This window comes from Haliotis rufescens, unplaced genomic scaffold, assembly GCF_023055435.1.
Source record: "Haliotis rufescens isolate VD_foot unplaced genomic scaffold, xgHalRufe1.0.p SCAF_4, whole genome shotgun sequence".
In the NCBI taxonomy this organism is placed as follows: domain Eukaryota; kingdom Metazoa; phylum Mollusca; class Gastropoda; order Lepetellida; family Haliotidae; genus Haliotis; species Haliotis rufescens.
In genome coordinates this window covers 43879149-43903915 of record NW_025964112.1, presented here as the reverse complement: position 1 = coordinate 43903915, position 24767 = coordinate 43879149, and the positions used below count along the sequence as shown (strand labels likewise).

Sequence of the window (24767 nt, the reverse complement as noted above, 5' to 3'; positions counted from 1 at the left end):
TTCATCCTGGAGAAGAATACCTCAGTATAACTGTAAAACGGGTAACTAATAACACAGATGCTCATCCCGGAGAAGAATACCTCAGTATAACTGTAAAATGGGTAACTAATAACACAGACGCTCATCCTGGAGAAGAATACCTCAGTATAACGGTAAAATGGGTAACTAATAACACAGACGCTCATCCTGGAGAAGAATACCTCAGTATAACTGTAAAATGGGTAACTAATAACACAGACGCTCATCCTGGAGAAGAATACCTCAGTATAACGGTAAAATGGGTAACTAATAACACAGACATTCATCCTTGAGAAGAATACCTCAGTATAACTGTAAAACGGGTCACTAATAACACAGACGCTTATCCTGGAGAAGAAGATTCCAGTATTCTTGTTGACAGGGTAATCTTTCTAGGCTTATAGTAAACATTATCATATAAATCAAAGAGTTACGATACAATATAATACATCAAATTGACTTACCTTATAAAAGTCTTCTCTTGGAAAATATCTTCTGTACGAATCCTCCTCCAAATCTTTGCATAATATCTAACTGAAAGTACTGACAAATAACAGTACACCTGTCCTAAATTCTAGGTGAAGAAAATGGGAATGTGACATATATTGAGTAAGTTAGCAGACATTCAGTGAATGCCATCTTGTGTAAGATGAATGAAACATTTGAGAAAATATTTGAAAAAATTTAGTGGTCAGACAAACAGTAAAAGACTTCAATCAGTGGTAAGACAAATATGAAGATAATCATCAGTGGTCAGACAAAAAAGACATTTAAAACATATAATCAGTGGTCAGACAAGTAACATGAGGCATGCAAGACATAATCAGTGGTCAGACAAGTAGCTTATACCATGAAACATATATAATAAGTGGTCAGACAAGTAGCTTATGATTAAAATCAATGCTCAAACAATACATATGTATATAGGTAAACCACTGATCAGTGTAATGGGTGCCCCATCCATTTACTCAAGTGACAAGCCAAGGTGGCAACACTGGGAAACTAAAGATGGGGTGCTTATCATTATCAAAACTAATTCAAACCTTTCTAATTGCTTTTTCCAAAATGACAAAGGTCTTCAGTTATATCATCCATAGATGAGTTACCAAAAGGAAGCACCACCACCATTCACGTTGTCCAAAAACATAGCAACACTAAATATATCAGCACTCATTGTTTTTTCTGGTTTTGCTAAAACACTGAATATTAACAGAAAATTTGAACTTCTTATTTGGAGAAGAGCACATATTACACTGATTACGGTAGCTTGTAACAAATGTATATTAGAATGTACTTGTGAAGACCACCTAATGTATGTAATGTGATGTTGATGCCCATTACACTGTTTGCCATACAATGCAAACATTAGTAAAAATACACATGAACCTGAAGAGGCACAAAAACATTGTGAAGCTTCATCAATTTCTAATTCAGGAATATTTCCTACTTCTCAATACATACTTCTGTGTATTCTAAGTTAGTATATGTGTGGAAGTGTGAATATGTGAAAATGTTAAAATGCAGGTGAATACAAATATTAGTAAGGCAACCTACTGTGATCCTTGTCTGCCTCCAAGCTATCCCTGCACAAGCTGCAGCAGCTATACACCGAGTGCCCACTGGCCGATACACAGGGTCCTCTGGTCAAGCAGCCAGGTCCTCTGTCACAAGATAAATCCAGGCTCCCAACAGATGCACCACAAGAACTATCCACACACTTTTGTGACACAAAACAATTCTTCAGTCTTCTGGATGTAGTTTCTGGAACTCTGATTCCGAGATCTGTGATGGCTGTGCTCATGGGCTGATTATAATGCTAACACCTACACTGAGATGAATATACACTGTTATACACTGGTTGTCATGTGACCTCTGCTGTGCGATCCCTGTGGTACCTTGTTGGCTAATGGTCCTGGTGTGATATGAGTGGATCCAAGGTTATATGGCCTGCAGTGATTCGAGTGGATCCAAGGTTATATGGCCTGCAGTGATTTGAGTGGATCCAAGGTTATATGGCCTGCAGTGATTCGAGTGGTGCCTAGGTTATATGGCCTGCAGTGATTCAAGTGGTGCCAAGGTTATATTGCCTGCAGTGATTCGAGTGGTGCCAAGGTTATATTGCCTGCAGTGATTCGAGTGGTGCCAACGTTATATGTCCTGATGCGACACAAGTTGTGCCAAGGTTATATGGCCTGCAGTGATTCAAGTGGTGCCAAGGTTATATTGCCTGCAGTGATTCGAGTGGTGCCAACGTTATATGTCCTGATGTGACGCAAGTGTACAAAGGTTATGATGCCATATGAGTGGTACCAAGGTTATATCTCTGGTGTGAATCTAGTACCAAAAAAGGGTGCATATCTTGGTGTGATTACTATTTGAAAACAAAAGGCAGCAAGCTTGTAAAATGTCCTGGTTTACAAAGGTGGCACCATCCAAGCTGGTTATAATACCAGTGATATATGTTGCTCCAAGCTGTTATATATCTGTGATACAAGTAATACCAAGCTGGTTATATAAGGCTATGTGGTACCAAGGCAGTTATATGTCCTGGTTTAATGTGTGTGGCATCAAGCAGGATATGTTTCTTTTTCTGAAGAGAGGTGCACCAAGTTGGTTACATGTCCTGGTGTAATTCAACAGGCATGAGGCAGGTTAATGTCCAGCTGAACTAGGAATAGGGCCACACCAGTTATATATCCTGTGATGATATCATACAAAGCTAATCTGTCCTTGTTCCCAATGTTATGCAACACATGTTCTGCAGGTGTATTTACCATTGTACCATTGGCGCTGGCGAATCAGAACTGCACTGGATTCCTCTGGGACAGCTTCCATTATGTCACTGAGTGAACAGGTCTTTGCTTTCATGATGTGCCAATCTGAAGGAGATAACATGGTTTATGTGAGAAGTTTATAAAAAAATATTGTTTGTTTGTTTTTTTACCACACTCAGCAATAATTCAGCAATAAGACGGGGCCTGTAAATAATCAAATCTGGACCACACAATCCAGTGATTGATGTCATAGTGATTCAATATAATTAAACCAAAAGACAGAACAGCGCACCGTTCCACAAAGCGAAGCCTGTCGGGTTAGAATTGGTTTTAGACTTACGATTGTCTCAATGCAAAAATTGCTTTGAGGAATGTCAAGATGAGCACATCTACTACAAGGTCTAAGACAGTCCAAATGATGTTAGTTACCTCAACAACAAATTTCTTGTCAGCAAATGCAAGTTTCATGGCCAATTCAATCACACAACACCTTGTTCATCAGACTGAGCAGGCCAGTTTCACTCAGGGCACAGATTAAACACTTGAGTGAAAGTCACCAGATGAGCCACATCATATATTATGCAGTCAGCACGTTCCACAAAGAAATGAGATTGAAACACAAGATAAAATCTAAATCACATTGGACAATACATCTTCCTTCAGCTGGAAGCTAAGTCCTGTTAACCACTGCCAGCTGAAGCATGATAAACCAGTGAAGGCACAGACACTCTTCTAAACTGGTAACACACCACAATGCAGGTCCTAATGAACGTCCATCACTGGGATGTTACCACCAGCGAGCCAGATAAAGGTGAAGGCATTATCACAGAATGTCCAGCAGCCACGGAACACACCCTAACTCCTGATGAGGGCAGGATGTGCAGGTGTTGACTTGTGATGTCTGTGAACATGCTGGATCAGCATGGCACCATTCACTCCATCATGTAGGAAGTGACAATCTATCACCCTAATCTCTTCCTTGACAAGTCTGGCACTGGACAAACATCAACATTTGTAAAACCATCTGTAGTAATGTTTGATCCTGATTTTAATGAGCTGACCAGACCCTAGGTCAGGATTAGTCTATATTATTAGTCACAGCCTCAAAGGTGGTAATTGAGCTCTACCGAAAGGCTACCAGATTTATAGTATCACATGGAATGAACTTCTAACAAGGTGCAATGCTCTTATTCATCATATGATTAATATGGGTGGCAGTGTAGCCTCGTGGTAAAAGTGTTCGCACGTGAAGCTGAGGACCCGCGTTCAATTCCCCACATTGGTCCAATGTGTGGAGCTCATTTTTGGTGTCCCCCGCGATGATATTGCTTGAATATTCTTTGGTTAGCCATCCTTGAAACCACATGAACAGGAGCTCAGTGTGGTATCATAGGAGAGAAGCAGTGAATTATCCTCAGAAGGTATTGTGTTAGTTTGTTTGTTGTTTAACGCCGCACTCAGAAATATTCCAGGAATGTGACTGCGGTCTGTAAATAATGAAGTCTTGACTAGACAATCCAGTGATTGACATCATGAGCATCGATCCGCGCAATTTGGATACGAGGACATGCATCAACCAAGTCAGCAAGCTGACCACACGCAAGCTGACCTTTGTTGCCTTTTACGGCAAGCATGGGTTGCTGAAGATCTATTCTACCATGGATCTTGATGGTATTGTGAAAATTGTGGACTTTGCCAAGAAACTCCCTGGCTTCTCAACACAGTCGGATCAAATTACACAACTAAAGGCAGCATGTTTAGAAATTATGGTGAGTCTTCCTTCACCTGCATACATCTCTGCACCTTCAGCCTGGTATGTGGATACATAATCTTACCTTACACATGAATGTCAGATTCTAACTGGCTGAGGCCCATTCAATTATTTTCAAATGGTATATTGCTGAAAGCAGGGTAAAACCATACTCACGGTTATTCATAAAAGGTTTAAGGATCTGTCTTCCCAAGAAAGTTAAGATTGAAACAAATAAGCAATAGTTTTCTAATTCCGACAAGTTAACATAAAAAAAGACTTTAATGAGAGCAACAAAATAATGTGACATATAACTTTTATATTTTTTCTTTTCAACCGATTAAACACAGATTCGATACCTCACATGGGTACAATATGTGAAGCCCATTTCTGGAGTCCCCCACTGTCATATAACTGGAATATCACTAAAAGCAGCGCAAAACCATACTCCCTCACTCACTCACTCCTAACCATGTTTGTTTGTTTGTTGTTTAACGCCATACTCAGCAATATTCCAGCTATGATGGTGGTCTGAGAATAATCGAGTCTGAATCAGACAATCCAGTGATTGACATCATGAGCATCGATCTACTCAACTGGGATACGATGACATGCATCAGCCAAGTCAGCGTGCCTGACCAACCGATCCCGTTAGCTGCCTCTTACGACAAGCATAGTCGCCTTTTACTGCAAGCATGGGTTGCTGAAGACCTATTCCTAACCATGAGCATTATTGTCCTGAAATAAAACAATCTTGCTTAGGAAACATCATCAACTCAGAGTGAATTTCAGCAACATCAGCAACTTACAGCATCCATTAAATAATCAGACCTGGGCTTTTCAAGCAGTGGTTGACAGGCATGAACAATGAGCCATGCTGTCTGATGACGTACACGATCAATCAGGTAATCCATTGTTACCACCCAATCCTCATTAGTCAGCTTTGTAACAAGCATGGGACAACGGAGGCCTCGTCTACTCCGGAATCTCCACTGGGAATATCAGTTGACAAATATAGCTAACTAAGCCATCCCTCGATAATTACACACAAAAGACGAAGAGCAAATCTACAAGATGGTCAGGAAGCCAGGATGAAGTCTGTAATTGCACAAATCCAATTCCATGCAGACTGGTCTTGTACAACTTGGCTTCTCAACATGTTATTGTAAAGTCTACTTTCTATGAGCAGTTAACCAAATTTAATTTCTAGCCTCTTTATTAAACATATGTGATCTGTGGAAATTATTACCGCAAAGTTATGCGTAATAATCCAGATTCATATTGTTGTGAAACACAAACACAAATGCCCGAGCTCTGCTAAATTACCTGCTATTGTGTTTGGATCTGACAGGAAAACTCATAATGATAAGTAGCAAGACAAACTTTTACGTCTTTCCACTGAAGTTTTAGAAAGAAAGGATACAAAAGAAAAACTAACTTTGCATCAATGCCTCTAAAAAGGAATTAGTTTTAGACTAGTCTGTCTCACAGTACTGAGCTGAATCGTCAATACTGGGGCTCCATTTCAATCTAAATGTACCGGTAGTTGCTTGTATCAAAACTATATGTTTTCAGAGACTAAACTTAGTCTAGTCTACCTTTTCATGTTCAAATGTTGTATCTTGTCACTTGTCTTGGAAAACAAAGTTTTTTTTCATGCTGAAATTCTTGATGGAGACAGTTTCTTAAAATCCCTCAAGAAAACTCCCAAAAGATCTGTCTATTTGAAATAGATAAAGTTGTCTACGGTTTGAGAAATTTGAAACTTATCAGACGCCCCGCTTTCAAACTTAAAACGCCCACTATTCACCTGGCAACACCTGCATAGATTTAGCTGCTCTTTGAACAAAAGGGTTGATTCACGACACGAGAGCGACAGTCTGTCCACAATCTCTACACAGTCCACTGGAGTCCTCACACGAGATGAACACGATATGCCATGTACATGATACCCCGGGTGCACCCGGCAACACTGTCCCATGCTCCACTACCCCTCCCAATACATATGTAATACATGCAGGGCCCATATGCACAAAGTCATCTAAGCACTAGACATAAGATAAACATTATATACCATGTACATGATACCCCGGGTGCACCCGGCAACACTGTCCCATGCTCCACTACCCCTCCCAATACATATGTAATACATGCAGGGCCCATATGCACAAAGTGATCTAAGCACTAGACATGAGATAAACATGATATACCATGAACATGATATCCTGGGTGCAACACGCAACACTGTCCCATGCCACACAACACCTCCAGATACACACGACATAAAGGCAGCGACCATATGCACAAAGTGATCTAAGCACAGTTTGCATGTTGCTTGTTCCACGCCATACTATTCCAACTGTGCGATGGCGATACGTAAATAATGAAATCTGGACTGGACAATCCAGTGATTGACATCATGAGAATTAATCCAATCGCATTTGGGATACGATGACATGAATAAACCAAGTCAGCTAGCCTGACTGCCTGATCCTGTTATTTGCCTCTTGCAACAAGCATGGTTTGCGGAAGACCTATTCTGACCGGGATCTTCATGGGCTTCTTAGCACTATGACTGTCATGGGAGTAAAGATCATTTTGGCACTTGCATCGCCCAGATCAGCACAAAGTCTCTGCTTAAACACATACAATTTGTTTCTCTAAAAGGAAGAACCAACAACGTTTTTTCCCCAAAGTCAAATTTTTTTCAAGTCAAATTTTTTTTTGTCAGCATTCAATGAGTGATGACAATAATTCATCAGAAGCACCTGCAGTGACCACGCGACCACATAGATCAAACTCAAAACTGAATGACACCAGGTGTCACCAGTGCATTGGGGGCACCTGCAGGAGCACATAGATCACGCTGAATGACAACAGGTGACAACTGGTCCACCGCAACGGCAGCATCTGACATGAAGAGACAGATCCCAGTCTGAACCCTGTCAACAGCACATGTTCATGGAGAAGTGACCACGTTTAACCACTGTGGTAGCACCTGTTATTTGCAAACATATGCTACACAAAATGTCACCATCCTTTTCAAACCTTGGTGATAAACATCCCCAAGATGAGGCAGCACATGGAACAGGCTCATGGCCAACAATGCTGCATGAAACATTGAGGACAAATGGCAGTTTGTCTCTATGCTGCTTGTTCCAATACATGCCTCATGAAGGGTGAGAGTGAGTGAATGAGTGAGTGTGTTGGGTTTTACGCCGCTTTTAACAGTATTCCAGTTATATCGCAGCGTGTCAGCTTAATGTGGGAGGAAAGCCCGAAGTGATGCAGGTCTCAGACGTTTACCACTTCGGTGAAACCCACGGGCACGGGTATGGTGCTGACAAACCTAGAAACATAATCGGGGCGAACCGGGATTCGAACTAACAATCATAGGTTTCTGGCGTGCCTAAGGGACGCAACTCTGCACAGTGAATCGCGGCGCCTTAGACGACTAGGCCACCCGTGCCCCCAGGGTGTGAATGAACTGAGACTGGGCCTGGCACACCTATGGTTGTTTGACATCATTATCATCAACCTAAGCAAATGGTGAGGTGAGGGGAAATGGGGCTTAACATTGCGTTCTAGATAATTGTCCTTATATAGCGATGAGCCCCGTGAAGATCCATGGAAGAATTATAGAATAACCCACTCGGTACGAGTGATTACGGAAAATATGTCACTCGTGAAATTAATGTTTTAGGTTCCGAGCTTAAGCGAGGAACTTAAAACATTAATTTCACGAGTGACATATTTTCCGTTATCACTCGTACCGAGTTGGTTAGTCTATTTATTACCCATATTCATATTAAAGACATGTTTCAAGAAAAAAAACAATCAACTGTCGCCGATCAAGAATCAGCTGTTTTGTATCAATCTGCATGTGAAAAAACACTGTCCACTCACTCCAACCGCATTACTCAATCAACGTCTTGCTACGTGTAAAAATATAGTTCTGTTAACAAAACTTTAAAGATCACATTATTGCAGTTATATTTCTGTCTGAGTTACACAGCGTACACTATCTAGCATTGATAAAAGAAGACAATTTTCAAAAAAGGTTCAACAGGCTTTTTAATCAAGGCTTGTTTTGACAAGAGCTCTCATTGACAAGACAACAGCCGTCGTGCATCAGCATGGACATGAATTTCACATTGAGAAGAGGAAACTCGGAACACCTGTCAATTTTTTCATGTGTCATTCGATAAAAATGCTAAAACCTGTATCAACAACATAGAAGGAATGTACAGAAGTCATGTTTGATTGAGAAAGTTACGAAAAGTAGGTAAACTTTGAAAAATACGATTGCTGTCAGTGTCGGAAAGAATGACCCGACTTGACCCAGATTTGAGACAGCTGAAACCAAGTTGCAAGTTTATTCCGGACAACAAGTTCTGTAGACTACTCAGAGTCAGAATCAATGAGTATTCTTCTCTTTGGGGCCGGTAGATGACTGTGGACAGTGGAGTGACCCGAGTCGTTGGAAGAAATGGTGAAATTAAAAAACCCTCCATATATGGGCCCCGAGAACAGGGTGTGCACCGTGTATGCTGGGAATGGACGTCGTGTGTGATTTGTGACAAGTGTGGCTGATGGGAAACATGACACTGTGTGCAGATTGATCGGGAACTAGTGCATCTGGGATTCTGGGAGGATTTGACAAACACGCTTGTGGAGTGGACATAGAAGATGACAGGATTTTGTTGATATTTTGATGTTGTGATTCATTAATTGTCGAATAACTGTTGATGGACTGGACGTTCTTGTGACCAGAAACTTGCATAATCTGATGCACTGGGACACCATTGTCGGATCAAGTTTGGATCATTCATTTTCTAGCGCTGCGGTTCGTCAACCTTTTGTCTGAGGACAGTCCAGCCCTGCATGCCATGGTCTTCATGAGAGAGCCTAACTTGTTTCTACCAACAGGTTGGCGTTTAAACCAGGTGTTTTCAGATTTTACGCCGAACTGTGTGTTGGGTGCAAGATAAAATGGACTCGCATCATTTCTAAAGTCTCGCGGGCGAACATCCCGATACAACTTGTTAACTGCCACCGGACAACATTCGTCCCCAGGTTGAGCCCACGCTTTGGGTGCCAAGTCACGGGATTGACCACCTTGTCGTGTTTTTGACTGACGTTCCAAATACTGCAAATATTCCTTATTATCTGAATCAATTTTGAGTGTGACGTCGCCCCACTGCATGCGTCTGTGGGGCGTGGCCGACCTCAGTCCAAAGTAGACTGTATTGTTCCATCACAATGTGTTTAACACAGCATCTGGAGACTTAGTGCCAAGCTGTCCGCATTCACAGAGTTCATTCAGTTCCATATCGGACACAGGATCAGCTCGCTGGGGTAAGTTTCCTTTTCCTTGCTTTTTTAATGATTTTTGTTTTGATTTCAAAACCTTCCTCAGTTTAGCAAAGTGCATAGATTCTGCCAGCAGATGTTTGTAATTGTGTCGCTTGAGGTAACGCTCAATGTTAGCCTTGATCCCCTTCAGAGTAGACGGTTCGTATTCCAAACCATCTGATTTTTGTGCCGAAATGAAAAATTTTCATAGAATAATGTTCGGTTCACTGGGGCTAATTTCTTCCACCTTTCTTGTGTCATTTAAATTTTCCTGTATATATTTGTGCACTAAATTCATATCAAGTTTAGTCTTTTTCATAGTGTTTTCGTTTTCATTGGCAGTTAAGAACTTTTCGATGTCATCATCGTTCACAAAGGCAAACCTGTCTGTATTCAGTCCGGTGTTTGGATTCGGGGGGTCGAAAAAGTCGTCAAACAGCAAGTCCTCTAGCACAGATGCTGGCAACCCCGGACTTGGTGGTGTTGGGTTTTGCGCACTAGAAACAGTCTCTGGCAAAACTCGCAACCTGAATCTTGGAACTTCCATCTAACCATATGCAGTTTTGACAACAAATACATTACCGGTAAATGTGTTCAGAGGTTGAATTATGTGAATAACTCTTCCTGTCAGATCTCCGTCCACTTTAACGAGGTCATTTGCTTTGACAGGTGTCAAATGGTCAGCCATGTTTGTTTACAAACAACCCAGATGTAGTTTTTTTTTTTGTAATTACACTTATTGTAAATAAATTCTTTATTCATTATAATGTGAAATCATATGGTTGATATGAAACTATGTTCTAGTCTTATAAACCTCGATTAAGTGAGATTGTACCACGTGAAATATGTGAATGAATGCCCTGGATTTGTGAATGAACTCAATGAGAGAAAAATAGTCCCGTCGACCAATAAAAATTGACATTTGTTATCTGACCAATCAGCTTCGAGAATCACTAATTGCACACTGTGCAAATATCGAAAAGTTATTTCACTGCATATTTGAGCCCATATTGGTAATAATAGGTCTTCAGCAACTCATGCTTGCCGTAAAAGGCGACTATGCTTGTTGTAAGAGGTGACTAACGGGATTGCTTGGTCAGGCTCGCTGACTTGGTTGATGGATGTCATTGTATCCCAATTGTGTGGATAGATGCTCATGATGTCAATCACTGGATTGTCTGGTAAAGACTTGCTTATTTACAGACCGCCGTCATGTAGCTGGAATATATACTAATACCAGTTTTATAGTGCTAGCCCATTGAGATACCATGTGGCATGTGACTCCGAGTCGACCAGTCTAGTTTTACCCCCTACATGCCAAGTGCCAGGCAAGGTAACAACAAGTAGCATATTTGTACGTCTATTGGTATGACACGATTGGGGATCAAACCACAACCTCCCACTCTCCGATCAGACACTCCATCAACTAGGTCCCATAAGCATTCTACCACGACAATGAACAATCCTTGATTGTGATTGGTCAAAGAGAGGTAGCCTCCTCGGAAACTCTTTGAAATTAAGCCTTTTACTAAAGACTGTTCCAAAATAGTGAGTGAGTGAGTGAGTATGGTTTTACGCCGCTTTTAGCAATATTCCAGCAATATCACGGCGGGGGACACCAGAAATGGGCTTCACACATTGTACCCATGTCGGGAATCGAACCTGGGTCTTTGGCGTGACGAGCGAACGCTTTAACCACTAGGCTACCTGACCGCCCTGTTCCAAAATAAAATAAGAGGTATCTACCCTACAATGGGACTGCATCAAATTTCAAAACACAGCTGGTTCATCTCCTGAATAATCCATGCCTGGTAACATGACACAGTCGTTCAGATAACACTTAATCCTCACTTTAGTCGACTGGTACAAAAACCATGAGGTACTGAGGACCTAATCTTCCCAACAACTTCTTCTGCAGTGTAACATGTTTGTTTGTTGTTTGAAGACACACTCAGAAACATAACAGCTATATGACAGCACTCTGTAAGTAATCAAGTCTAGACCAGACATTTTAGTGTTTGAGTACGATGACTTGAAATCAACCAAGTCACTGAGGCTGATGACCCGATCTATTAAGTACGACACGTATAGCTTGGAGAGGATCTATTATAATCCAGTGTAACTTGAACAAAGGCCTGGATTCACAATTCTGATACTAAAGTCACTCATACAAAAACCTTAGATGATTCCACACCTGGATACAATTTATTGCTGTCATAAATTTCTAAAACCAAAAAATCCTTCTGATTCATTTGCAGCATTTAGCATGAACTTAATGTAATGATTCTTAGTGGCATGCATCATCCTCCACCAGTCCAAAAACAGCAAGCTGGAGTAAGTCTAATGCCCAGTGAGACACCAATGACAATGTAGGTACAAGTGACAGGTCTTTCCTTGACTTACAAAACAAGGGTTCAGGGGACCCCAATAATTCATTTCAAGGGGCCTTACAGGAAATATGATCGCCCAGTGAAGTAATGCAATAGCAGTGTACTACACTCAGAATCGGTCTTCAGCAACCCTTGCTTGTCGAAGTGACAAATGGGATCGAGTGGTTAGGCTTACTGACTTGGTTTTTGCATGTTGTTGGTTGGTTTGTTGTTTAACGTCGCACTCAGCAATATCCCAGCTATATGACGGCGGTCTGTAAATAATGGAGTCTGGACAAGACAATCCAGTGATTGACATCATGAGCATCGATCTGCGCAATTTGGATACGAGGACATGCATCAACCAAGTCAGCAAACTGACCACCCGATCCCGTTAGTCGCCTCTTACAACAAGCATAGTCGCCTTTTACGGCAAGCATGGGTTGCTGAAGACCTATTCTAACCCAGATCTTCAAGTGTCATCATATCCCAAATGCATAGATTGATGCTCATGATGTCAATCACTGGATTGTCTGGTCCAGAATTATTCACAGACCAATGTCAAAGAGCTGGAATATTGCTGAGCATGGCATTAAACAACAAACAAACAAATGTATTGTACTTTAAGATTTTATATTTATTTTAATCTTTCTGCCTCCATTTTATACATTTGTACATGGTGTAAATCCTTGCAATGATCAGACACAATCAAATTTGAACCATAAGATTCAACTGAATCAGTGTGTCCAGTTGTGGAAGTTGACCCATGAAGAAGATTGTCAGTTTGATGGCACCTGTGAGTTGACTATAAAGTGGCCACAGTCTGATGCTCAGGTGCTGGGCAGGCCCAGACTGTGTAATCAGTGTCTCGGTTAAGTTGTCTCTTTATATTACAGGGGGTTAATTAGATACTTCCAGATTGACCATGATTACCAAATTGAGTTTGCCAAAAGGAAAGTGCAGTATTGATGGACACTCTCAATCAGAGGGATTTAGGCAATAGGTAGAGATAAGTCCAAACTTAAAGAAATGAGTCACAGTTTATAACACGTTCTGAATTAACACTATTGTGACAAGTAGCTACTTTGTAGTAAACTACCTTTGCTCATTGATATACACTGAGAACATCATGACTCTCGAAACCAGTGCATCCCATGCCAACGAAGGGAAGCAACTCATCTGGTAGCTCTAGGAATGGAACTTTATTGTGTCATTTATATGTGTACTTATTGATATAAAATCACAGAACATCCATGAAGCACCGCCTCTGTGGTCTAGTGGTAGAGCGTCCACCTGGAGAGCAGAAGGTCTGGGGTTTGATCCCCAGCCACGTCATACTAAAAGATGTCAAAAGATGGTCCCTCTTGATACCCTGCCTGGCGCTCAGCATTAAAGGGCTAAAACAAGATTGGTCGGCGCTGAGTCAGAAAACTCTGTCTGAGTAGGGTATTCATGTTAATCTGCGGCATGGTATCTCAGTGGGCTTGCACAATAGAAATTTGCATTAGTCCAGACTAGTTCAAGCAGCCACACTCACACACACACAAACACGCACGTGCATGCACGTTGTGATACAAGTGTAATAATCTTTAAACCCAATTTCACCTCACCTCCTTGAAGTGAGTCTCCAAACCAGTGCATCCCATGCCAACAAAGGGAAGCAACTCATCTAGGAGCTCTAATGGCAGACACAAAGCAGGCCTACTAATGGCCCAAGTTCACCTGGAGTTCATCCAACTCCAATGGTCAGGTTAATGACTACTACTAACAACAGAGTATATCCTGAGTATTGAAAACCAGAATACATGCAATAGGCCACAACTAGTGCTGACGGTCCATACAACTGTCATTAAACCAATGCTTTAGTAGCTTATATAGGAGACTTGTCTCGCTTAGTGTCAACTGAAGAAGACCCTCTCTAGACAGACAGACCGATGATGCATCACAAGATATCACACCCACGGTGACATTTCCCTGTGAAGGAAGATGGACAGAGGACTAATGGTCCCTCGTAATCAGGGTCTAGACACAAATAGATCCAGACTACCCATTATCTGAGATCTGAGATGTGAAGGCTGTGTCTAATTACAGATTTCGAGACACATGTTAAAAGCTTTATGTTTTCCAGGAACAGGTTTACTGGTCGCGTGACTAAAATATTTTGTACCCCAGTACCGGTAGCATTCGAAAGTAAGTGATATATTCGTGTCTGTAACGATATCACTGCTATCCTAGTGATCATATAGATATATGATAGTCAGTGCCTAAACAGATAAATTTCTAACTTCCCCATCGGAATGGGATACACCACACGCCAGATCAAGTACCGATGAAATCACAACTTCCTGTAGATGATAGGATTGGATTATGGTTGAGTATTGGCATTCAAAATTCTATTGCTACAATGTTTATCCATACACACACAGGGTTTACCCAATGCACAAATGCGTCCTTTACACACAAATGCCGAGATTAGATGCTGAAAAATAGTATACTGCGCCCGAGGGATGAACAAATCATATTCATTGTACATACAACGCATCAATAGCAGTTATAAGTGTCTGTCATTTCATCCATCAATCATGATCACTGTCGACATGATCATTGATTCATTCCAGGATCTAAAGTAACCAGCTAAATGTCCTGTACACTACATCATTTCAATACTAAACAGGACCCTCATATTGCCTGAGAGGACTCTTTAACTTAATTTTTGGGGGTCCCCTGGGTCCCCCACTTTTCTAAGTAAAAAAACCCTGCATACCGGAGACAAAATGATAGAGCCATTTGAAAATATCTTTGATCTTTATACTACTCAAAAGAAGTCAAAGAACACCCAATTTTTTCATATGACTTTAGTTAATCTGTCACGGCATATCAAAATAATATACTTCTTTTGCATAATTTTGTGATGTTGATATAACTTCAGTTGTTGCTTTATGTTTCTAGGTTTGTCAGCACCATACACGTGCTTGTGGGTTTCACCGAAGTGGTAAACGTCTAAGACCTGCATCACTTCGGGCTTTCCTCCAACATTAAGCTGACACGCCGTGATATAGCTGGAATTATGTTAAAAGCGACGTTAAACCCAACTCACTCACTCACTCAGTTGTTGCTATGTTTTTTTACTGATTAAGAAGGATTTATATTTAGTATTGAACTGTTTGTGTAGTTTATGATCTTACGGTACTCTTTTCTTGTAAATTCTATTGACAAAGTGTTCTGCCATTAACTGATGCATTAATAATTTCACGCTAAAAAATAATATAAAGGACAATTAAAATCAATTTAGTATGCATTAATCATGCCATGGTAGAATTTATCTGTACATCCCTAAAACTTATTAGCTTTACAAGAAGACAATTAAAATATATCAAGTCCTGTTGTAAACACTGGCAGCTCAATCACACAATATGATTCTTTCTCTTTAGTATGAGTGAGTGAGTTGGGTTTAACGCTGCTTTTTACATTTTTATTATTTTAACATTTTAGTTTTATTTTCACAGTTATATCACAGCTTGTTAGCTTAATGTGGGAGGAAAGCCCGAAGTGATGCAGGTCTCATACGTTTACCACTTCGGTGAAACCCATGAGCATGGGTACGGTGCTGACAAACCTAGAAACATAATTGGGGCAAATCAGGATTATGAGCAAAGTGAAGCAACAAGTTTTGGTTTTAAATTTTGAAATGGCGCTATCAATAAATAAAACTTAATTATTTGTGTTGATTTTTTTCTGTGAAATCAGTAGAGACTGTATAGCTTCAGACTTCAAATAACTGAATCCGGATGAGACAAACCATTGTTGTGTTATATTATGCTGCTATTACTTGTAGTACTACTTCTACTGCTGATCATAATAAGGACAGGGGGTGGCCTAGAGTGAGTGAGTGAGTGAGTATGGTTTTACGCCGCTTTTAGCAATATTCCAGCAATATCACGGCAGGGGGACACCAGAAATGGGCTTCACACATTGTACCCATGTCGGGAATCGAACCCGGGTCTTCGGCGTGACGAGCGAACGCTTTAACCACTAGGCTACCCGACCGCCCGGGTGGCCTAGAGGTTAAAGCATGGGATCATTATGTTAAAAAACAGGTTCAATTCTTTCCACATGCTTGCGATGAGTAGTAGACAGCCTTGGTATTCCCTGTCGTGATATTGCTGAATAAAACAAAAAATGGCACTTACTCATTCCCTCACTACAAATAATCATGGTTTGTTGTTTATCTCCACACTCAGCAATATTCCAGCTGCATGACTGCAGTCTGTAAATAATGGACCAGACAATCCAGTGATTGACATCATGAGCACCAAACCATGCACTTGAGATATGATGCACAATCCACCAAGTCACCAAGTCTGACCACCTGAACCATCTCGTCGCCTCTGACAACAAGAATAGGTTGTTGGGGACCTATATTCTTACAGAAATCCTCACAGGTGTAATAATGATAATCATGCTAATAATATTGGCCAACTTATTATAAAGTACAAGGCTTGATCCACGCCCAGTGGAAATGCCCAAAGTGGATGACACAACCAACGTCAATGAATCAGCATTTGTTTGTTTGTGTGTTTGTTTGTTAACGCCACACTCAGCAGTATTCCAGCTATATGATGGCAGTCTGTACCAGATAATCCGGTGATTGACATCATGAGCATCGTTCTACGCCATTGGGATACGATGACATGCATCAATCAGATGAGTGAGTGAGTACAGTTTTACGCCGCTTTTAGCAATATTCCAGCAATATCACGGTGGGGGACACCAGAAATGGGATTCACACATTGTACCCATGTCGGGATTCGAACCAGGGTCTTCGACGTGACGAGTGAACGCTTTAACCACTGACTACCCGACTGCCCCCAATCAGATGAGTGAGCCTGACCCCTTGATCCTGTTAGTCGCCTCTTATGGTAAGCATGAATTGGTGAAGACCTATTCTAACCTGGATCTTCATGGGTCGAATCAGCATGTATCCTGCTTGCATTCCCAGCTCCATGAGGAGTATACCTTGACACATTATCATATTCCAACAGCAGGGTATATAATTTCTAATGTTCATTTGAACAGTATTTCAGTAATATCACTGCATGTTAGATTAAATGTGGGAGGGAATCCCAAACTGACACAGGTCCTGAACAAGATAGAAATCCCAGTAGAGGTGAGTTCCACAAACAAAATATAAAACTGTCTTAAGGAATTCATAACTATCCACATTTCGATATCACTTCTTTAAACAAAAGGCAGCACTCTACAATGTGACACTGAGATTGGGTTTGTAATAAACATTCCGACAAAATTGAGCCATTTCTTTCTCTTTTTCTTCTCAGCTTGTACCACACAAGCAGACCAAGATAAGGCAACAGAATAAATAAAGTACCCATAAACCTGTTACGGTGGACAAGTTTTCTTTCTCTAATCATTTTATGTTTATATGTAATGGGACTTTACTGTTTTCCCCCATTATATTCCCACCACACATGAAAAGGACATTTACAATAAAACTCAATGCATTGCAGATTACATTCCTCTCTGTAAAAAGACATTTAAAACAGCATGTTTCAGCAATTATGCCTTTTTCCTTCGGAGGAATGAGACATGCTTGTAGTTACACACATACCCTACTCACAGATCACGATGTGGACGATATTGCTGCTCCAGATACAGGGAAAAGGAACATGAATGTCTTGGGGAACATATTTTTCTGACAGGTTCTAGACATCAGCAACACTTCTAATATCAATTATTCATGAGTGTGGCTCCGATTACAGGCCAGTGGTTTAATTAAGCAGTGGCAAGCTGTATATTGCTGTTGAGCTGCCATTTCTTTGCATACATCCACTTATCAGTGTTTGTAACATACAAACACAGGGAATGGTTAGGTGGGAATAACTGTAACTACGTTGACATCATAAGAGCGATGATCCCTCTTACCTTTACTTGCCTAATGAGTGAGTGAGTCGGTGAGTGAGTGAGTGAGTGGAGTTGGTGGCTTCCTGAATAGATTGTGTTAGTGAGTGAGTGAGTGGTTGATTGGTGGAGTGGAGTGAGTGGATGAGAGGAGTGGTTGAGAGTGCGTGTGTGCGTGCGCGGGGTGGAGTGGGGAAGAGCAGAGTGGACAGTAGAGGGGTGGGGAGAGGAGAGGAGTGGTTGAGAGGAGTGGTTGAGTGAGTGAGTAAGTGTGTGCGCGAGCGAGTGGGACGGGGTGGTGTAGGATGGGGTGGAGCAGAGTGGAGAGTAGAGTGGTGAGGAGAGGAGAGGAGAGGGATGGGATGGAGTGGAGCAGAGCGGAGAGGAGAGGGGTGGATGGAGTGGAGCAGAGTGGTAATAAGGACATATGTTATGTTAAGCTATTAAGCAGCTACAGCCTCAAGAGTGTGTGTCCTGGCAAGGTTAGTGGTACATGTCACTCCTTGACTTGTTCACACTGCTGACATTGGCACATGTTCTCTACAGGTCTTACTGACCAACCATAAGCAGCCACTGTGTCACATCAGCAGTGGCTAGAACACAAACAGAAGGGTCTCACTGTGAACAGCACACATGAAGATCTGTGATAGAATAGGTCTTTCAGCTTGCTGTAAAATGTGAATATGCTTGTTGTAAGAGGCGACTAATGGGATTGGGTGGTCAGGCTTGCTGATTTTGTTGATGCATGTCATCGCATTCCCAATTACGTGGGTTGATGCTCATGTTATCAATCACTGGACGGTCTGGTCCAGACTCCATTATTTACAGACTGCCGTCATATAGCTGGAATATTGCTGAGTGCGGATTTATACAACACTGTGGACAGCCTTAGGGGTCAAAGTCATGTAGTTCATTCTGAAAAGACCACAATCTCTTAACCTATGCATAATTTATACGATAAGGGTAAAGTAGATATTGTTGTCAAAATTCCATATTCATTGGTTATTTTTTCAACTGCCCAATAACAAGTAAGATTAATCTTGAACAGCCCAGTACCCTTAACCCCAGACATGGATACAAACAGCTTCAATATGCCATAGCAAATCAAACAAGCTTATCTGTCACCCCTGACCACAATAGCCTTGAGGGTCTCCACTGGGGGGGGATCACATTTCCATATAGCATTTATACACTAACATGACCGCCGTCATATAGCTGGAATATTGCTGAGTGCGGCGTTAAACAACAAACAAACAAACAAACACTAACATGACCAAATTAGTGAGTGGGTATGGTTTAATGCCAACTTTAAGCAATATTCCAGCAAATTTCATGGCGGGAGAAATGGGCCTGGGTTTTCGGCATGATGAGCGAACGCCTTAACCACAAGGCTATCCCACTACTCCAACATGGCTAAGGTAGGTTAAGGTAGGTTAAGGTAGGTTAAGGTAGGTTAAGGTAGGTTTAGGGGGAAAACAGGGGGCACGTGCCAGACGGCCTAGTCGTCTAAGGCAGAGTTGTGCAGAGTTGTGCAGAGTGGCGTCCCATGGACACGTTAAAAAACTATGATTGTTGGTTTGAATCCCAGCCCGCCCTGATTATGTTTCCAGGTCTGTTTGCACCTTGCCCATCTTCGTGGGTTTTATCAAAGTGGTAAACGTTTGAGACCTGCATCACTTCAGGCTTTACTCCCTCATTTAGCTGATGTGCCATGATGTAACTGGAATACTATTTAAAGCTGCGCTAAACCCAACTATAAATAATTGAATCTGAACCAGACAATCTGGTGATTGATATCATGAGCATCGATCCATGCAATTAGGATACAATGACATGCATCAACCAACCGATCCCGTTAGTCGCCTCTTACGACAAGCATAGTTGCCTTTTACGGCAAGCATGGGGTTGCTGAAGACCAATTCTAACCCAGGTCTTCACGGGTCGGTAAATAAGGGTGAATTCTTCAGCAACATTATAGCAGGTGTAACAAATGGACTTGACAAATTGAACACGTTCAGGAAATCAATTCCTACCACCCAAAAACAACCCTTCATGAAAAGACATGGAAGTACTTTAACAAAATCTACACACTATTCATCAACAAACTAAATGTTACTCTGAAAATGTAAATATATATTCCCCCATGAACAACCAACCCCAGGAAACCATCACCAGGTAACAAGAATAAAGCAATCTATGGTGGAACCTTGTAAGTCTGGACGATTTTGTCGAGAACATACCTTTGCAAGCAAAAGGACATTATTACCGTATTTTCTTGAGTATAGTGCGCACCCATGTATAATGCGCACCCCCCTCTAGCGGGTTCAATATTTTGGAAAAAAAGAAATTTGAATATTATGGGTACATATGCTTGATTTGATTATCTGAAATTGTTATTTCAGACGTTTTCACTGCTCATGATATCAACCACTGGTTTGAATGGTCCAACTCGATTATTTACTGCCGAATAAACTTGAATATTGCCAAGCACAACATTAAACAACAAACAAACAAATGTAAGTTTGGGAAGAGTAATACCACAAAACACGATCCCCTGCTGTTGTTTTTCCCATACCATAACCATGTACATTTTGATATCAGACATTAAATAAATCATTGTCCGTCATGATATTTTGGTACAATCATAAAGTTCAGAGACTGGGCTATAAAGTGTAACACATTCCCCATCCAAAGAACTATAATAAACCCCGTTGTTTCTGCAGAGCTTATCTTACATGACATACACACCCACAGAGAAACACATTACTCTGTTATAAAACTTTTACACACCTAATATGAGCATGCGAGGAATTTGTTAATTGGATGCTAGAACTTCAAAACAGCTCATACAATGTCTCCTTCAGCCTTCTTGGCTGTCATTACATCCCATTTTCCCCTTGGATCTTGCAAAGAAATGTTCACATCTTATTTTGGTTTATGAAAGGCTTGCAATTCTTATATTTTAATGAATAAATCAACTATAAAACCGATAAATCACATCAGTATCCATATCCTATTTAAATCAAAACATCAAGAAAGCACATCCTGACACAGATATATAAAAAATTGGAACAAGCTTTCCTTTTCAGAAAATAGACAGATTCATAAGTTTTACATCTTATCATTTTTTTCTGTCATTTAAATGAATATTTTTCCATAAAATGGTGAGATATACCAGTTAAGCTCAATATCCCTATTTGCCCTTGCTCCTTGGGGAGATTTATGGCACTAAATCACGAGATGAAAGATGCATGCTTTTAGGATAAGTCTAATGCGTTCTCGCACACAAATATCAATAGTCTACAGTGTATGAAAATTGATATTATTCAAAATATTATTCCAGTGTTATGTGAAGACTAATTTCCATGGAAACGATTTTTAACAAGCACCTATAAAGTCTGTGGTAGGTCCTTGTGCCACTTCCACCTACATGACAGAGAGGAGACGGACCCAGGACACAAGGTCACCAGACCAAACATTAAACTGCAGGGATTTGGTTAACTTGTCAGATTGGCCCAAAGAGTGAGTGAGTGAGTGGGTGGTGAGTGGGGATGAGTGATTGAGTGAGTGAGTTGGAATCAGTGAGTGGGTGGGCGAGTTGGAATCAGTGAGTTGGAATCAGTGAGTTGGAATCAGTGAGTGAGCAAGTGAGCGGGGATGAGTGAGTGAGTTGGGATGGAAGAGTGAGTGAGTGAGTAGAGATGGAAGAGTGAGTGAATGAGTTGGAATTAGTGAGTGAGTGCGTGAGCAGGGATGAGTGAGTGGGGATGAGTGAGTCATTAAGTGAGTGAGTGTGTTGGAATGAGTGAGTGAGTGAGTTGGGATGGAAGAGTGAGTGAGTGAGTTGGGAAGGAAGAGTGAGTGAGTGAGTAGGGATGGAAGAGTGAGTGAGTGAGTTGGAATGAGTGAGTGAGTGCGTGAGCAGGGATGAGTGAGTGGGGATGAGTGAGTCATTAAGTGAGTGAGTGTGTTGGAATGAGTGAGTGAGTGAGTTGGGATGGAAGAGTGAGTGAGTGAGTTGGGATGGAAGAGTGAGTGAGTGAGTTGGGATGGAAGAGTGAGTGAGTGGGGATGGAAGAGTGAGTGAGTGAGTTGGAATGAGTGAGTGAGTGAGTTGGGATGGAAGAGTGAGTGAGTGAGTTGGGATGGAAGAGTGAGTGAGTGAGTTGGGATGGAAGAGTGAGTGAGTGGGGATGGAAGAGTGAGTGAGTGAGTTGGAATGAGTGAGTGAGTGAGTTGGGATGGAAGAGTGAGTGAGTGAGTTGGGATGGAAGAGTGAGTGAGTGAGTTGGGATGGAAGAGTGAGTGAGTTGGGATGGAAGAGTGAGTGAGTGAGTTGGAATGAGTGAGTGAGTGAGTTGGGATGGAAGAGTGAGTGAGTGAGTTGGGATGGAAGAGTGAGTGAGTGGGGATGGAAGAGTGAGTGAGTGAGTTGGAATGAGTGAGTGAGTGAGTTGGAATGAGTGAGTGAGTGAGTTGGAATGAGTGAGTGAGTGGGGATGAGTGAGTGAGTTGTGATGAGTGAGTAGGTAGTGAGTAGGTTGTGTTGGAATGAGTAAGAGGGTGAGTGAGTGGGGATGAGTGAGTGAGTGAGTGAGTGAAAACTTCACATCAGCAAGCCCAAACAGAAAATGAGAGATGAACATTTTAGTGCATAAAATCTTTCATTGGATCAGATATTTTTTTGATATCAAAGAAATATAATTTTTACACCAGTCATGGCTATTACACATGTATCACAGCAGCGTGAAAATAACCATGTCCAGACCAGCCAAACTGATGACTAATAGTATGAACAAAATGCATGCCCTAATATCTCTGGAGCTCTGTGAGTGGGGATGAGTGAGTGAGTGAGTGAGTGAGTGAGTGAGTGAGTGAGTGAGTGAGTGACGAGTGAGTGAGTGAGTGAGTGAGTGAGTGAGGTTTGTTTGACACTTATGTGTAAACCAGTAAACCTGACAAACCAGCCTACAGAAGCAACAGTAGCCTTATATCACTGTAGATCTTTAAATTATCGACATGAATATCGGCTGGCAAGAACAAGAAACAATCACTTCACTCATCACTGCATATCTGAGCCTGCTAGGTTTTCTCTTTTGTTATAACATGACTCGTCATAACAGATATAAGGGACCAACAATTTAATATTTCTAGGAGAGGATTTATTTTTGAGACAGAATATTTTGCAGTCACTACTTCAAGGCATCCATTTTTTTTGTCTCCTAAAGGAGGAGAAAAACAATTCATTTTCACCCACACCACATTAGTCTTCAGAACATTCCGAATGTCTAGTGAACAAATTATTTCTACCCACACCACATTAGTCCTCAGAACATTCCGAATGTCTAGTGAACAAATTATTTCTACCCACACCACATTAGTCCTCAGAACATTCCGAATGTCTAGTGAACAAATTATTTCTACCCACACCACATTAGTCCTCAGAACATTCCGAATGTCTAGTGAACAAATTATTTCTACCCACACCACATTAGTCCTCAGAACATTCCGAATGTCTAGTGAACAAATTATTTCTACCCACAACACATAAGTCTTCAGAGCATTCCGAATGTCCAGTGAACAAGTTATTTTCCTTTGTAAAACATTAGGTCAAATAACTTTTTTCACAGCATATTCAGTACTTCAAAAAGTTCTTCAAAAAGAATAATCAGAGAGTCCAAGAATATGAAATGGCTGGCCCTTTATCTGACTAAAATATTTTTCTGCTCAAATTAACCTTTTCAAGTTCATTTCTTGAGATAATCTATATGTTTACAGTCATACCTTTTGATGGATTATTAAAGATAACCTACTTTGCGTCCAACAGATTAAAACAATCCAATGTAATCCAACAACAGCCCACATCACAACCACATCTCAAATACATGCATGTGTTAAACATACACGATGAGGCTTTTTAAACAAAATGTTTAACTCCTAAAAGAAAGCACTACCAATATTCACTGGACACTGACTCAGACAGGCAATCTAACACATGCTCGTCTGAGGGGTGACAAATCCTGACCTCCACAATATCGGGAGTATGTCTAAGTCACCTGCCTACCTTGCTTTCTGTGAATGACTCATAGCTTGCATGTGGAGCGCGATTTCCATAACTCAGCTATTTACCTTGTCCAAGTTGGTGTTGACTGAGTGAATGTCACAGCCCTGTCAGCGATGTGTTGTTGGGGGTCAGAGAGCAAACTGAATCATTCTTGGACAAACTTCATTTACATACCTGCTTTGAAGTCCGCGGATCAAATTATTGATTTCAATTTCAAAATCTACTTCTTGTGACACGTACTTCCATGGAAACTTTTAATATTGATCCAACGCTTTGATATTGGCTTGACTTTACAACTTTCAATCTATCGGAATATCTAGCTGCCTTCACATGTTCAAAGGAAATGTGTTGTTTGGTTCAAAGAAATGTTCTATAATGTTGACATGTATATTGGTCACAAAATGAGTTATTTCAATAGTGGAAGAAGAATGTGTGTTAAACACTGACATTATAGATAGAATGTACCTAGAGCAAACAAGAAACAGTGCAGTAAATGGAAACCTAAACAGGAGTTGTGTGGG

The 24767-nt window shown here is 41.1% G+C and overlaps 1 protein-coding gene across 2 annotated transcripts in view; it reads right to left on the bottom strand.

Annotated features, from left to right (window-relative positions):
• Positions 1 to 24767, bottom strand: part of LOC124135912 (protein TANC2-like) — a 366285-nt gene that overhangs the window by 225158 nt on the left and 116360 nt on the right. The window contains exon 4 of one of the 2 annotated variants that reach the window (XM_048381828.1): positions 2793 to 2897. In XM_048381828.1, coding sequence (XP_048237785.1) covers positions 2793 to 2886 — 94 coding nt within the window. In that variant the 5' untranslated portion in view covers positions 2887 to 2897. Of the gene's footprint in view, positions 1 to 1572; positions 2208 to 2792; positions 2898 to 24767 lie in introns of those variants that run through there. The other variant, XM_048381827.1, reaches the window with a different exon arrangement.